Below are 13,310 nucleotides of genomic sequence, written 5' to 3' on the forward strand. Positions count from 1 at the left end.
GAATTCACAATTCCTATTGTGAGTTACAAGTCAAATTCCCCAAATTGCTCTCCTCATGGAAAACCCATAAGTACACATTTGCCTAATTTAAATGTCTGTGAATTACTCAGAGAATAACTGTTTTCTCCCTTTGAAATGCTGTCCCAGCAAAATGACCCATGTTTGGTATATATATAGCATAATTTTGAAACTTAGCTATTTCAAATGTTTTCCTAGCTGTTAAATGACCTTTTTCCTGCTCATTTTTTTCCACCAGAGTTCAGATTCCTTTAAATCTATGGATTGCTGAATTCTGACTACGCTTCGGAATTCTCAAACCCTATTTAAAGACAAGGAAGATAAGAATCACAGAGACGCTCTCCTTTTGTGGATCAAATTTGGGCATTTTCTTTGTTCATTGTGTGGCTTTTAATTCCATTCTTAAAACTTCTGTTTCTATTAAAAGAATCATAATTAAACCATGGGTTTGCAGTGACAGCAATTTTAGACAGAAAACCACTTTTCTTAAAATATAATGAAGAGCTTTTTAGTCAGAGTGGCTTCAAAACAAATTATATTTCAGGCACAATAATGAGGTAACTTGGCCAAGGCCTCAAAGGGTACCAACCACACAGTGGCGCAAAGGGGCTTGTAGGTGACAGACACTTCTTGCCTTAGGCATTTTGATCAGGTCCCCTTGGGTCTTCATTTATCAGCTTAGTCAATACCAACTGTGCAACTTTTCTGTGTCAGACACTGTGCCAAGAGATTGGGACACTGCAATTATGAAGACAGTGACTGTCAACAGAGAGACTGTGAGTCTTCCACACTGTCAGGGCTGGAGTCCTCTTCTCCTATCAGTATTGTTCACAATACACCCTCAAGGGCAAGTTGCTTACCTAGGGTCTGTAGCAGATAATGGGAAATACTGAAGTGTTAACATTAGGCTCCAATATTGCCAGTCCAAGCCAAACTGGTGGTGCAAAGGAGACTCTAGAACATCTCAGAGGATGGGGAGAGGCCCTTCAGCTACAGGGATCAAAGGGGGCTTCCTGGAGGAGACAGCTGCACAAGCATTGCTGTCACAGTTCAAGTCCCTAATCTATAAAAAGTGCTCTTTGCCTCTTTCTTCCTGCCTCATAGGCTTACTCAAAATTTCTTCTCACTTTTGAGAGACTGAGGCAGTAAAGTTGAGAAAGTTGTTTATAAGAATGACCCTAATCCCCTGGTCATGCCTATCCAGATAAGCAAATTCTGGGAATTGGAGAGGAGAATGGTTGTGCATGTCCCCATTCTTTAGCTAAATCCCTGAATTATTTAGATGAATTCCTCATGAATCCCACCCACCATGTGTATCACCAGTTTCCTAACAATTCGTTCATGATTAATGTGTGTGTGGTAGCCTAGGGTAGGGGTTTGTTGTAGCAGCTAAAATATGGCGTTGGACACAACTGTCTCAACAGTCTGAAATTCTCAGAGAGGAAAGTGGAAGCAGAAACATTCTGAGAAATCTGTTGTTTTCTCTATCTCCCTCCCTCTTTTGTCTGTAAATGAATACGGAGCAGTTCCCATGGTGGTTATCATTAGTGATAAAATACCCTCTGGAAACCACCACCTCCTAAAATCTATTGCTATTGAGCTTGAAGGGGTCGATGACTTTACTGGTGGTTACCAAATGTACAGCAGGCAGGACAGGTGATAAGTAAAGATCAAAAGGGAAGTCATTGTCCAGGGCCCTAGAATTCACCCTTCCTCAGTACTTCAAATCAGATGAACTGCGTGTTTCCTCCAGGCAAGAGTAGTAAGAAATAACCAGGCTAGTATTTCTATAAACCAGAATCACTTACCTTGTAAACTTGTGTTTTTTCTCTCAGACAAGTTTTGGTATTGTCGGCTTTCTCCAAATCACAAAGTCCTGCATTACGGAGACTTAGAAGAGAGTCCTCAGGGAGAAGTGCCTCACGATTCCTTGCAGGACAAACGTAAGTAGCTCTCCTTGGCAGAGGCCTGAGTGTTGGTCCGTTGGTTGTTTCCTAATCACAGTATATCATGCAGCGAAACTATCAGCCTAAGTAAGCCCTTTGAACACATCTCATCTAGTTGTAAGTCTTGGCCCGAGCCATCTCATCAAGTACAAGACCTGGAAGGACTTGGGGTTTGGAACGGAACGTAGAGAATGTAAAATGGATGCAAAGGTATCTTAACTGCAAGACGTAAACTTGGGGTTCAAACGTCCACTTTTTACATTGTTTATCCAGGTGCTGTGTCAAGGAGCAAAAACAATACAAACCTGACTCTGTCAGTTGTCTTTTTCTGAAAACCCATAATAATTTCTTATTTTCATAATTTATATGCCTGACCCCTACAATATTTATTCTTTACAATTTTGTGTATCCCATAGTTATGACACAGAATTAATGGCAGGTCCAAATATAGCTAGTTTCCCTCAAAGACACTGAAAATGATGATCAGTTACCTCTACTGTTTGCTAAATATTTCTCTTTGTTTTTTGACTTTTTCTGTATGTTGTCTGTTTTAACATGCACTCTTTTGAAGAGACAGTAATGTGCAGGATTCTTTTAGCCCCACACGGAACCAGGTGCCAGGTTATTTTGACAGTGTTAGCCATACAAATTAAACAAGTATTATAGAAACACTGAAATACACAAGGGTGATAAATTAATTTGAGGAGAAATGAGATAAAATGAACATAGCCTCAGAGGATATCCCAGGTAGAAAAATCCGAGAGGGAGAAAACATTCAGAGCACTTTTAAATAACCTTTAAAAGTCACCTTGACCTTGCAGTATTCAGATAAGCGTGTCCCAGATAGAGTCCTTACCCAGAGTCTCACACCTTCTGTCCTGTCACCCTGGGGCCCATGGAAGTCAAATCTGGATTGCCTTCCTTACAACTCATGGCCATTGAAGGCGAAAATAACCCATGAGTGGGAAATTTCCTGACACATTCAGACTCTGTGCTGTCATCTCAGGCAGACAGCCTGGAACATTCACTCTTCTCCAGCTTAAAAATGGGACAGTCTGGTCTTTGTAGTGTCATTTAGTTCAGAAAACAATCTTGTTTTCTTTCATAGGAGAACTCTCTTCCCAGCCCACAGTATTGGTTCCCTAAGTCAGGGTTTACAGAAAGAAATCTGAAATCCACTGCTGCAGAGAGCCTGGGACACTGTCTATGCCTCCCTGCTTTGGGGCAGGAGTTAGGGGTGTCCTGGGCCTCTACCTGTAAATGAGGATCCTCCCTTTACAGTTCAAGCCTTCCCCACCCCCCCTTGGCCAAGCTAGACCAGTGATTCTCTAAACGTGGTCCCTGGAACATCAACAGCAGTATCACCTAGGAACTTCTTAGCAATGCCCATTCTCAGACCCCATTCCCAGCCCAGCTGAACCAGAAACTCAGTGGGTGGGGACCGGCCATCTCCGTTTTAACAGATGTTCCAGGTGGTTCTGACATGCACATTTTGAGAGCTGTCATTCCCCAAACGTGGCTTTCACTGATAATTAAAAAAAAAAAAAAAAAAAAAAAGTTGAAGTAAATTGATAGTATGTTGCTAACTTTTAACTTGGGCCAAAAAAAAAGGATATTAAAAAAATAAAATCTAACTAAAGTTTAATATCACAACCCTTTCATGAAAGAAAGGACCCTTGATTACAAGAAAATAAAAAGTAAGAAGGACCTAATCTTGGATAAAAGACAGTCCCTTCTGCTAAACTAAATTCACTCTCTGAAAAACTCACACTGGTGTCCTCATTTTTCTGCATTTGCTATTAACTGGTGCAAATCTCACTGGTGTGAACTCCCCTGTGAACTAGGAACTGACCAGAGCCCAGCGATGTGGAATCACTGCTCTGCAGTGGTTAAACAGAAAGAGTTAGAGGTTATTGTTGGTTGGAACAAACAGCAGCTCCCTAGGAGGTCCGGGCCCCACAGCCCCATTCTTAACCTGTCACAAGGGGAAAAGTGGTCAGGACAGAACAAACACAACTTGACTCCCCATATGGTCCAGTGAATCTGCTCTCCCACTAACAGGACATAGTGTTTAGCCCCATGTTTACAGGGATGTAATCACTTCTCAACCCAAAGATAGGCACTTGACTGACAGGTTTACCAGGTGTTAGCACAGCACCCCCATGCAAATGGCCAGCTAGGAAATTGGCAGCCACAGCAACAAAGCCCTGTGTAGGGGCAGTTCCTGGTCTTGTCCACAAGCTAATGTCCCCCAGCTCTGCTAAGACCCTCACCCCCAAGACTCCAGCGTGAAAAGAACTAACCTGGAACCAGAGGTGCTGACGCCAGGGAGAGCCAGCTTGCCAGGGTGAGTGCAGGAGAGCAAGGCCACAGCTGCAAATCTCCACACAGCTTTTCACAGTGGCCGCTGAGCAAGGCTGGTTCTTGAAGGGGTTGTGATAGCCCCTCCTGACCATGCCTCCAAAACTCTTAGCAACTGTTTTCCTCTGAAATGAAGTTCCAAAGAGCTGCTCCAAAAACAGTTTATCCATTGCATGATGAACTAAGAATGCATCCTTGTGTGGATCTATTTATCTGCACAAGTATTTATCCACACCTTGTGGGAGAGTGTGTGTGTGTGTGTGTGTGTGTGAGAGAGAGACTGTGTGTGTGTACTGGTAAGATTGTATCCTTCTGCACGTATGTGCTAGAGAAATGGGTATACTCATGTAATGAGTTGAATTGAAGCAATCCTGTGCCTGAGACAAAAAAAAAAAAAAAACCGCCTAGGGAGCTGAAGTTTTCCTGCTGCAGGCCTGCCACCTTGGTTTGCAGTTAATTCCAATTCTGCATTCTGCCTGGAGCAAAATAGCCACCTCTTGGAACCCTTAAAAGTCAGAAACCCCATTCCACTGGAAAAATGAGTCGTGCCTTTAATGAATGTTCAGTGTCATTGTTCTTGCCATGTACCATTGCCCTGTCTTGAGACCAAGGCAGAGATTGTCTTGCGCCCCTTGAGTTAATCAGTGCTGAATACTGAGCTATTGACAAATCAAATAGTATAATAGAGTTTTCTTAATACAGATAGTGCACATGATTGAGGGTGCCTCTTCGGCTGTCTTCTCCAAAGCTTTAGGAAATCTTTCTTTTTGTGTTCCTTTTCTTTGTCAGGAAACTTGGCCTTTGAAAATCGACATCTTCTTACATCCCCACCTTCCCCATATCCCTCCCAAGCTGACTTACAGGTTGTCATAGCCCCCAACAAACATAGGACCCCATTGCTTTCCAGCCATGCCCTGGGTTCCTCACTGCCTCCCTTTGAAAGAATCTAGGCCAGCATTCCTCGCTCCCACATCAGAGGGGGCAGGGAGGAAAGTGCTGGCTCACCCGCCCATGCGGAGATTAAGCCTGCTCCAGTGGATGCGGAGAGCGGCAACACAGGGAGGCACCGTAGGCAATTTGGGTCACCAAAGCACAGAGAATAATTCAGGTCCCTCCATCTACAGAATTAACATTATCTGATTATTGGTAATGGGAATAATTGCAAATGGCATTTATTGAGTGCTTACTATATACCAGGCCCTGTGCTAAGGGCTTTACATAAATTATTCTCAACAACCTAAAGAGGTAGATAATATTGTCCATATTTTACAGAAAGGAAACTGAGATACAGAAAGATTAAGTAACTTATTCAAGGTCATAAGATTAGTAAATAGGAAAGCAAAGATCTGAATGTAACTGTCTAAATCCATGGCCCAGATTTTCACCCACTACTGGGTACTGCCTAGATTAAAAGCCAACAGTGATCTCAGTTCCAGCATCAGGATTTAACTCTCAGAGCAACCATATGGGATAGATAATGTTAGAGTTACACATTGCAGACAAGGAAACTGAGCTTCTGAAAACTTAAGCCCAAAGTAGTAGAGGGGGTTAGTGGATGTAGAATTCAAACCCTGGCACTCTGATTCCAAAGGCACATCTCTCCCCACCATTCCATGCCATGTGGCTGATCTGCTAGGCCAAAGAAACCAGATTCTTCATGCAGCTATCCTGGGATCAGCCTGTACCTCCTCATATTTGTACCCACAGGAGCTTCTACTATGGAGCTGTGCACACAGCAAGAGCTCAAGCCTTCCTAGCTACTTCCTCTGAATGGTTTCTGCCTGAACTTGGATCTCAGTGATGAAAGCTGAAACTGTTTTCATCGTGGGTGGCCACATTTGCTTTTTCAGTAGTAGTTTTGTTTTAAATCACAATTAAACTTCCTTCCACAGGTATTAGCAATCAAAGAGTTTCCTGAACATCTGAAGTGATAACCACATTTAGAGCTGTGCTCAGCATGATTTAGGGGGCTGGCCCCTTACAAAGGGAGAAATCATGGCCTAACAAGGGAACATGGAGTGGAAGAAGAAGCACTAAACCCAGCTCTTCTCCCCTGCTAGCCTAGCTCTGTGTCATTGCATAATTGATTTCCTCCCTTTAGGATCAGTCTTCCCATCTGTAAAACAGGAGTGTTGCATTAAGATGGTCTCAACCCAGCTCAAACTATAAAAAGCATAGAAAGAAATGAGGCCATGCCCCAGGGGGTAAATGTGGTGGGAAGGTGCATTCTTCACTGGTGACCCAGATTCTCACAGATCTGGACCCCACTTCTTTATCTTGCTTCCACAAAAAAGGCCTCATCAAAATGCTAGCCTGGCTTTGAAGTCATCAAGAGACCCCTGCAGCCTCCTTAGAGCGTAGATTCTGGAGATATGGGTCTGACCCCTCTGTTTCTGCTCATGAGAATAGCGAGGCCAGCATTTGAGCCTTTCCAATGCCTAATCTTCTGGTGCATCTAGAGACAAACTATGCAAAAAGCAACCTTTAAAAGCTACACTGTATTTTAGAACTTTTGTTTTCCTTTTAGTCATAATCCTATGAATGATGTAGCAGCTGGTCTCTAGGACAAGGGACAATGCATATTAAAAAAAATACATGTACTTCCACAAAACGTAGTGAAAAAGTGACTCTTCTCCTTGGAAGCCTTTCTGTTAGAGATTCTGAAGACCACCCCCAGGACAGACTATGGTGTTACTCTTATCACATTCCATACGATGGGTTTTCAAAGCTGAGGGCTAACTTACCAGTTGTAGACTGTGGACACTCTCTCTAGTTCATGGACCATGCTGTATATTATAACAAAAAAACTTTCTACAAGGCACTTGTGACTCAAACTCTATTTGAATCTTGAGAACGTTTTTTAGAATGAGTTTGTTGACTATATCACATTCACTTCAATGGTGGTTTTCCATTGGAAAGTTAGCCAACTTCCCAGAGTATCCAAATGTCCCTTCCTAGGGTAGGGATTAGGCAGCCAGCTCAGCTACTGAAGGAAAGGAGGCCAGTTCTTGGTTATGAAAATGGATTTGAGGAGAACTGAAGTCAGTGTTCATGGTCAAAGGTGGGTTCAGGAATCACAGGGACCACCCACAGGAAGATGCCAACCCCAAGGGGGTCAGGCAAAGAGGCAGAAAAGGGATCTGAGATCAGTCAGGTGGGGCTATATTGCTACCATGTGCTGCGGGGATAAACAACCCCAAAATCTCCATGGCTTGCACAACAAAAAGTTACTTCTCACTCACGTTATACAGACCAGTGTGCACCATGTCTTCCATCCTCTCATTTCCTGTTTATTTCCAGCCCTAGGAATTGCCCTCTGACTGTCGTCACCTTGTCTTCCCTGAGCTTCCTCTGCTCATCCATCCATTCCCTGAGCCTCTCCTGTGCCATCTGGATGGAACAGGTCACTCCTTCAGTTTCTGCAGCAGGGGAAGACAGAATGGAGGGCCTCCACCTAGAAAAGTAGCATTTCCTTTCACATTTCATTGGCTAAAATTAATCACATGACCTGACTGCAAAGGTTGCTGGGAAGTGTAGTTTTCTATATGTCCAGAAGGAAAGAAGAGACAGCTATTCATAACTACAAGTAATGTCTACCAGAAGGGTCCAGAATCAGGTTGCAAGATGTGGTGAGATATGGCAGGAGAACCTACAGAGATTCCTGGAGGATTCATCACAACCCCACTCTTAGGGTTACAGAGAGGCCTAGGAGTGTCAACAGATATGGACAAAGTTCTTAATAATTTTAGGGCACCTGGAAAATGTTAGCATTTGAGGCCTTCTTGTCTATTGTTTTACTATTCTAGGAGTTTGAGGCCTTCCTGTCTATTGTTTTAATATTCTAGGTATTCTGTAATTTTATTCTTATCTCTCACCTTCACAACCCAGTTGCCCAATAAAAAGATGTGAGCTTTAACTATGAAATCTCTCATCATCTTCATCATTAAGAGAGTCTAAGGAATTGATTACTTGGCATTCCCACATATCCCAAATTCTTGGTAAAGCCACACTAGCCAGTGTGCATACCTTGATTCATAAACCCATATGGGGCTGGAGGGTTAGGGATTGGAGAGGGGCAGATGACTTTGCATTATTTAAAATTAAGGTTCCAAACCATCCTATTGCCTTCTTTCTTTCAGTTGATCTTTTTGTTTTTATTTTTTTATTTTCATTTCATGTTTTGTAGAGACAGAGTCTCCCTATGTTGCCCAGGCTGGTCTCAAAGTCCTGGCCTTAAGCAGTCCTCCTGCCTTAGCCCCTCAAAGTGCTAGAATTACAGGCATGATCCACTTACTGTTCCCAGCCTCTTTCACCTGATCTTAACAAAAGTTTTAAGTGCACAAACCCTTCCATATCTTTTCTTATCTTCCTCCAACTCCAGAGTGAGACATAAGATAACATCATTTTGTCTAACTGCATTATTTCCAGAATCCTGTATCAGAAAGGAATTCTCCCTTTGTTTAATTGAGTTTAGTTTTGTTGTCTGTAAAACAGGGATAATAAAACCTGCTTTACAGAATTAATGAGATGGCAGTGAAAGAGATTTTGGAGAGTGAGAGTTCAGAACTATTTAGAGTTGGATAAATTTTTTGAGATAGGGCTGCTTTCTCTCATTATCCAAAAACTCAGAAACTAAATAGATGCAAATGCTATAGCAAGAGATACTGATATATGTAAAGCACTTGGCATTGCTCTTGTCACACAGGAGCCCTCTGTAATATCAGTATGAGTATCACTGTTGTTACTACTATCACTGTTATTTCTACTGCTGCTTCTAATGCCATCACTTCAAACAGTACTACGATGGGTGTTTTTTTAATGGTCTTTGTTTCACTGAACCAAATTCTGCTTACAAGCAAGCTCTTTCTCCCCAGGGATGCTTTTTACAAGAATATAAGATATATTTTAGTTTCTAGTCCTGGGACAGTACCTGGCTTCTCTTCCTCTTTTCCACAATCTTCTTTTCTCTTTTTGCAGTAGTTTCTGGGAATGGCAACCACAGTAGTGGACCCAGTGCTTAGTCCTGCTTCTTTATTGACATCGAAGCTTTCACATGATGTAGTTACTTGCATTTTCTTTTATGAATTGCAGTGCCGGTGGCAGATATCAAAGCCGTGGTGACGGGAAAGGACTGCCCTCATATGAAAGAGAAAGGTGCCCTTAAACAAAACAAGGTATGATTTACAGATTATTGCAAATAACTCTGTTTGCCCAGTGCAGTCAGCAACTGCAGCCAGCGCAGCCCTCCTTTATAGCAGTGTTTGTGTGTGTGCATGTGTTCAGACACACCTCTCTTACTCAGCTCTCCTGTTTCCTGTCCCGATTCCTTTTACATCTCTTACCCTCATTCTTTCTCTTCCTGACACCTTTTCTGATGCTCACCATCTCTTCCATTCCCTCACTTCCTGTCTACTTCCAACCCTGAGAATTGCCCTTACTGTTGTCACTTTGTCCTCTCTTGAGCCCCCTCTGCTCATCCATCCATTCCCTGGGCCTCTCCTAACCTCCCCCATTTATGTTTATTTCTCCCTTCTCCAACTTCCACCCCAATAGCTTTCATTTTCTCCTGCTGTAATCATGCTCTTAATATCCTCCCCGGGATCTCAGCGAAGCCTAGGACAGGCAGAGAGCAGCTGACTCAAAGAATCTTAGAAAATTTTAAAGGCCTGATACCCTTCAGCATTGTGGAAAGTAGGCTGTGAAATATCTCCAACTCAGACTGAAGGAGAAAATTTTCCCAGAGGTGTGTATTAAGCCCTGCAATACCTTTCATACTGCAATACCTTTCACCATCCCCTCCTAGTTTACCACCCATTCCATTATCATTCCATTACAGAGGGCACAGGAGGGAACATTATTTGAAAAGATAGAAGAATTTCTTTTGCCCGCTGGAGAGGCCATCAGGGAGCCAGTTCTTTGTTTATGCCTCTTAGAATCTTGTGATCTATACCATTAATGAACAAAAGTATTCCAGATAATCTGGTACCAAAAATGTCACATAGAGCAATAGATTGCATCTTTATTTCCAGTGTCAGTGTCTAAGAGGAACACCAAAATGATACACAATCTATTTACTAATCAGAGTTAAAATAAATAGTTTCCACTCTGTAATTTCTATTGTTATAAGACAAAGAGAATCCAGTTCTTTGCAGGATGGCCCTATCTATAGTTAAGGAAAAACAAAAGTGCTGTGAAAATACTGTTCAGGAAGGCAGAGGGCAGGGGATGCAGCTGAAGAGGCTGATTGTAAGAGGCTGATTGTAAGATCTTTCCTTCTTAAGTTCTATAAGTATAACTCACCTCAACTCCATGGAAACTCCTACTTTGTTGAGCCCAGCACAGCACTGTCATGTAACGCATCTGATTGGCAAGCATACTGATGGCAGGGTATGCCCAAGAGGCCAGGATCTGTGGCCTCTCTGTTACACAGCACCGATGGGGGTTTCCGTTTCTCTCTTCTCCATGCTGTGGGGAGACAGAGATTCTATAGCTGAGCAGATTAGAGAAGCATCCTTAGCTTTAGCAGCAAATCTCCAGTTTTCATGGTTCGCCTCTTGTGGGGCAGACTTTCTTCAACACCAGCCAGGATTACCATATGCTGCCTATGTCAGGTATTCTCTCCACAATCTCGGAGAGCACTGGTTCTGCTTCAGCCGAGAAGGTCCCCACATTTACATAACACTTGGGGCTGAGCTGGAAACAGTGTGGAGAAATTGGCAGTAATAGGGGTCTAGGAGTCTGCAACCCAGAGAAGACCAGGAAGGGTGTACCTGGAAAAATAGCAACCTGCCAGAATTCAAGTATGCTAAATAAAGACAGAGGGAATTATGTAAAATAGGTGTGGAGGGACCACCTGTTTCTGCCCCAACATGTAAAGAGCTTGAGAGTTGTGCTCCCATCCTCAGAAAAAGGAGAAGTGGGCCAGGCGCGGTGGCTTACTCCTGTAATCCCAGCACTTTGGGAGGCCGAGGTGGGCAGATCACGAGGTCAGGAGTTCGAGACCAACAGCCTGGCTAACATAGTGAAACCTCGTCTCTACTAAAAATACAAAAAAGTAGCCAGGCGTGGTGGCAGGCGCCTGTAGTCCCAGCTACTTGGGAGGCTGAGGCAGGAGAATCACTTGAACCCGGGAGGCGGAGGTTGCGGTGCGCCAAGATCACATCACTACACTCCAGCCTGGGCAACAAGAGTGAAACTCCATCTCAAAAAAAAAAAAAAAAAAAAAAAAACAGCAGAACAAAGTGAAAATCAGCAAGTTTTCTTGGACCTATCTTCTAGAACTGAGGTTGAAGGCAAACCATCACCATGGAATGTGGGAAAGTCAGATGTCCAAGAAGACATAATAATCCTTAGCATGTCTGAACTTAACATGAAGATATCAAAATACATGAGTTATGAAACTGATAGAACAGAAAGGAGAAATAGACAAATTCATTACTATTAATATATCGGAGACTTCAACATCCCTCGGTCAGTAATCAATACACCAGGCAGGCAGAAAATCAAGAATATTGATGACCTGAGCAGCACCATAAATCAGCTTGATCTAATTGATATTAATAGAATAATCCACTCAGCAACGACAGAATACACATCCTTCACAAGCTCAAAGGAAACATTCACCAAGATAGATGACATTTTGGATTGTAAAACATGTCTTAAAAAATTTAAAGAATAGTAGTTATACAAAGTATGTTCTCAGATCACAATGGAATTAAACTAGAAATCAGTAGCAGAAAGACAGCTGGAAAATCCCCCAAATATTTGGAAATTTAACAACACACTTCTAAATAACCCACAGTTCCAGGAAGAATTCCCAAGAGAAATTGCACAATGTTTCAAACTAAATAAAATGAAAATCCAGCTTACCAAAATGTGTGGGATGCAGTGAAGGCAGTGCTTAGAGGGAAATTTATAGCATTGAATGACTACATTAGAAAAGAAGAAATAACTAAAATCAATAAAGCTTCCACCTTAGGACACTAAGAAAGGAGAGCAATTTAAGCTTAAAGTAAGCAGAAGAAAAGAAATAATAAAATTTAGAGTAGAAATCAATGAAACTGAAATCAGTAGAGAAAATCAAAACCAAAAACTGGTACTTTGAAAAGATGAATAAAATTGATAAACTTTTAGCCTGGCCAACAAAGAGAAAAATGAGAGTCACCAATATAACAGATGTGGAGATGATTTCATTTGAACATGTGAGGTAGTATATTTGGCCTTCTTGTACCAGACTCCTCTCTACTTAAAGGAGACTAAAAAAGTAAAACTAAGTAAATGATGTTTTGCAACCTTTATTTTTCACGTATTGTCATGAGACTCATGAAACATAGGATGGATGATGATGGATAGATGGATGATGGATGGACAGCTGGAGGATGATGGATGGATGGAGTATGCTACTGTAAACAGATAAGACAGCAAATAGAGGCTAGTTCCTGGGACTCACTGGCCCATATTTCTAGCTACCCTGGGCCCTTCCAGTCTGATATGAGGGATGATACTAGCAGAATTTCAAGCAGCCTGGCCCTTTAATTAGCAAATATATGGAATTTGCTTGTCTTGCAATGTTAGTAGCGTTCATATATACCATGTCATCAAGCAAAAATATCAAAAGGCAGAAGGAAAGCCACAGTTTTACCTGCTGAACCCCCCAACCCACACTTCTTTCCCCGTACTCCAGAGGTGCCCTCCTGTCTACCTCTGGGATTTCTGGGTAGGAAAGGGGGACCTGCAGCCTAAAAGGAGAATCGACCAAAATGTGTTCATAAGAGGTCTGTCAGTGCACAGTGGATGGACGATAACCAAGGCAAATTGCTGGCTCTTTGGACAGTGTTTCCAGCTGTGGAACAGCTTTTGACATTTTGTGCCATGAGACCCATGGTTAACTTAATGACCGAGCAAGGCAAACTGAGACATTGGCATCAGTAAAGGAGATACTTCGTTAATGGCAGAGTGTTGGTAACTGATCATCCTCTCACCCAC

The 13,310-nt window shown here is 42.4% G+C and overlaps 1 protein-coding gene across 1 annotated transcript in view; it reads left to right on the plus strand.

Annotated features, from left to right (window-relative positions):
- Positions 1-13,310, plus strand: part of ELMO1 (engulfment and cell motility 1) — a 588,614-nt gene that overhangs the window by 563,393 nt on the left and 11,911 nt on the right. Inside the window, 2 exon segments of the mRNA XM_017860159.1 lie at positions 1,854-1,961; positions 9,417-9,499. Of these exon segments, the coding sequence (XP_017715648.1) occupies positions 1,854-1,961; positions 9,417-9,499 (191 nt within the window).

This window comes from Rhinopithecus bieti, unplaced genomic scaffold (genome assembly GCF_001698545.2).
Source record: "Rhinopithecus bieti isolate Rb0 unplaced genomic scaffold, ASM169854v2 scaffold_51732, whole genome shotgun sequence".
Classification (NCBI taxonomy): Eukaryota; Metazoa; Chordata; class Mammalia; order Primates; family Cercopithecidae; genus Rhinopithecus; species Rhinopithecus bieti.